Source organism: Malurus melanocephalus, unplaced genomic scaffold (assembly GCF_030028575.1).
Source record: "Malurus melanocephalus ecotype Western Australia unplaced genomic scaffold, MMel_1.1 scaffold_533, whole genome shotgun sequence".
Taxonomy (NCBI): Eukaryota; Metazoa; Chordata; class Aves; order Passeriformes; family Maluridae; genus Malurus; species Malurus melanocephalus.
The window spans coordinates 407,863-410,484 of NW_026623765.1; the positions used below are offsets into that span (position 1 = coordinate 407,863).

Consider the following 2,622-nt stretch of genomic DNA (forward strand, 5'->3'; position numbering starts at 1 on the left):
GAGCCTCAGTGGATTTTCTTTTGTTTCACAGATAGAAAACAGCCCCCATGAATTTGCACTTTACATTGTCCATGCATCTGGAGGTAAGCTGGGCACTGCAGACTGACCACTCAGCTCATCTCTAATCATCCTCTGTGTGTGTGTGCGTGTGGAATGTGTCCCTTGGAGTGACAGGAGTCACCCCAGGCCTCTGTCCTCATTTGGGCACYGTGTGTGTAGTGTGGCATTTTGTCTTTTCCACGGACCTTTCAGAGATGTCTCCTCTGGACAGGAAAAACTGAGTAATTGTGTTTTGGGCCCTTTCAGCTGACAGCTTTGGATTGCATTTGCTGAATTCAAAGTACTCAATTTTCAGTGGGAAAAAATATACTTCCATAGCAGTTTACTCTTACCTTTTCACGAAAAGGGACATTTGGTCTTTATTAATGGGAACACCTGAGAAAATAGGAGGGTMCTGAGGGGGAAGGTACCTTAGATGGCACAATATTGGGGACCTGTTAGGTATMTGGTAATAGCACTTGTGTCAGTATGGGATCTGTGTCAGGAAAAAAGGCTGACAGGAGGTAGATAAAGGCCCTGTGGTGTTTCATGGCATTGCTTTTAAATCCCAGAAAAGAAGCAGCTGAGGAGTGGAGATGTTCCCTTGCTGCAGCGGCTGCTGCAGGGGCCCTCTGAGGTTGCCAAGCTCTTCCTCATGGATGGGGATGTAGAGGAGATCAGCAGTGATGTACGTATATGCTCACTTGGGATAGTTCATGGGATTTTTCTCAATAACCACAGTTAGTGCCTTTCTTGTCCTCACCYTGTTAGGTTGCTCAGTACATTTCGTTTCATCTTCCCTTCTTGGAATCAATTCTGCACAGATTAAATAAAGAGGAGGAGCAGGAAATTCAACAGACAATTGCAAGGTAAACAGACATAAAATGAGGCGTGTCACAGAGTCGAGGGGAATGTGTACATTGTGGCCTGSTTCCTGAGGACACATGTAGGTAGAAGAGTGCCAGCAGAACACYGTGATGGGAAGGCTGGAGGGATTGGGAGGGTTTATAATCCTTTCCCTATTCTGTTCCTCTTAAATATTCCAGAGTAATACACACAGAGTGGGGCCTTCAGAAAAYTTGGACCCTCTGGGTAAATTCTGTTTATTTTGTTTGCTGTTTGCTTTCTGAGCCTTTGAGTGGTTCCTCAGTTTGTATTTGCTGCTCTGTATTTCTTGGAAGGGATAAACACAATACTCACCTGGTACTGTTTTGGTTCTGTAGCATTTAAGCCACRTCAGTGCCAGATGTCCCTTTAAAACTTGTGAGTGACCGAAATGCTCTGGCAGTAGCTCAAAATTCCCCTCAGGTACAAGCCAAAGGGGCTCCCATGTTTGTGAGCATGGGAAGCCAAGAGCACTGAGAGGCGACAGCAGCCACAGCTCTTACTGGATGATGGGCTGATAATCATGTTGARTCAAAGTGTCCAAGAAATGTTTAGAAAATAATAAACCTGCCTGCATTGGGGAAGTTTTCATTGCCACCTGACCAGCTCATTAGAATTTGGATTGAAAGTYTGCAGAGGTTATTTAAATACATTCTCCCTCTCAGGTACCTGAAAGAGAAGAGCCTGATMCGGCAACACCTTCGCAGTAGAAGTGTTACAAAAACGGAGACCACGGTGTGATGGCCTCTTGGGAACAGCCCGGGAATGGTCCCTTGGGAATGGTCCTTGGGAACGCCTGGGTGTGCTCGGGGCAGTGGCTGTGCTGCTGCTTTCTGTGGGCTGGCACTGGGGAGTGAACCCCAGAGTGAACAGAGTGTGCAAATGTCTCCTCACCACTGAGCAGCTGCAASCACCCCACGCCTGCAATGCTGGGCTGCAGGCTGCAACCACCTGAGGAGATGCATCCCCCAAACAGATGCTGAATCTGACTTGGAGCTTAGGGAAAGAATCCCCTGAAAAGCCCAAAGCTTAAAATCCTACTGATGTATGACCTGATACCAAGAGGCTGGCATAGAAAAATACTGCAATAACCACTGTGTTGATAGAAAACATGCAAATTAAATATACAGTTACCCCTACATTAGAGAAATACTGAATTTTATTAGCARAAAGCTTTTCAGTAGAGCCAGGTGGCAGAAGATATTTATGTATTTAAGACTGCAGGTAGAATTTTCACTTAAGTTATAAAATATCCATGCAACATACTGAAATCCCAGTGGCTTCAGCCTGATAGGTGCTGGAACTGCTTAAGCGTTGAGCTACAAACAAGCTTATGATTGTTAGAAAAACATAAYTGGAAACCCTCCCTGCTAGGAGCTGCTCAGCTCTTAGCAATGAGACGTAATTTATCCCTGAAATACCTCGTAAACTGCAAAGTAAGAACACTGACTAAACATTGTTAGGTCCTGAAAGGCATCTCAGTGGTTTTTGTAGTTGGAATAAATGATTGTCTTCCTGTGCTGCTTATGGGAAAGAATAAATAAAGACGGAATGGAAAAGAGTGCAGAGCAAGGTTCATGTTCGTGTGTAATCCAATGCGCTGCAGACACAGCCTCTCCATCCCCGGGGCTGCAGCGGTGACAGCCCGAGTGTCTGTGCCGGGCTCAGCCCCACCGAGAGCAGCTCGGACAGCGAGAG

The 2,622-nt window shown here is 45.9% G+C and overlaps 1 protein-coding gene across 4 annotated transcripts in view; it reads left to right on the forward strand.

Annotated features, from left to right (window-relative positions):
- RASSF6 (Ras association domain family member 6) overlaps nucleotides 1-2,512 on the forward strand; it is a 15,763-nt gene extending 13,251 nt beyond the window's left edge. For 3 of the 4 annotated variants that reach the window (XM_057381814.1, XM_057381813.1, XM_057381812.1), the window contains 4 exons: nucleotides 32-83; nucleotides 612-727; nucleotides 811-908; nucleotides 1,590-2,512. In XM_057381814.1, the coding sequence (XP_057237797.1) occupies nucleotides 32-83; nucleotides 612-727; nucleotides 811-908; nucleotides 1,590-1,665 (342 nt within the window). In that variant the 3' untranslated portion in view covers nucleotides 1,666-2,512. The remainder of the gene's footprint in view (nucleotides 1-31; nucleotides 84-611; nucleotides 728-810; nucleotides 909-1,589) is intronic. The other variant, XM_057381815.1, reaches the window with a different exon arrangement.
- Nucleotides 2,513-2,622: the final 110 nt, after the last annotated feature.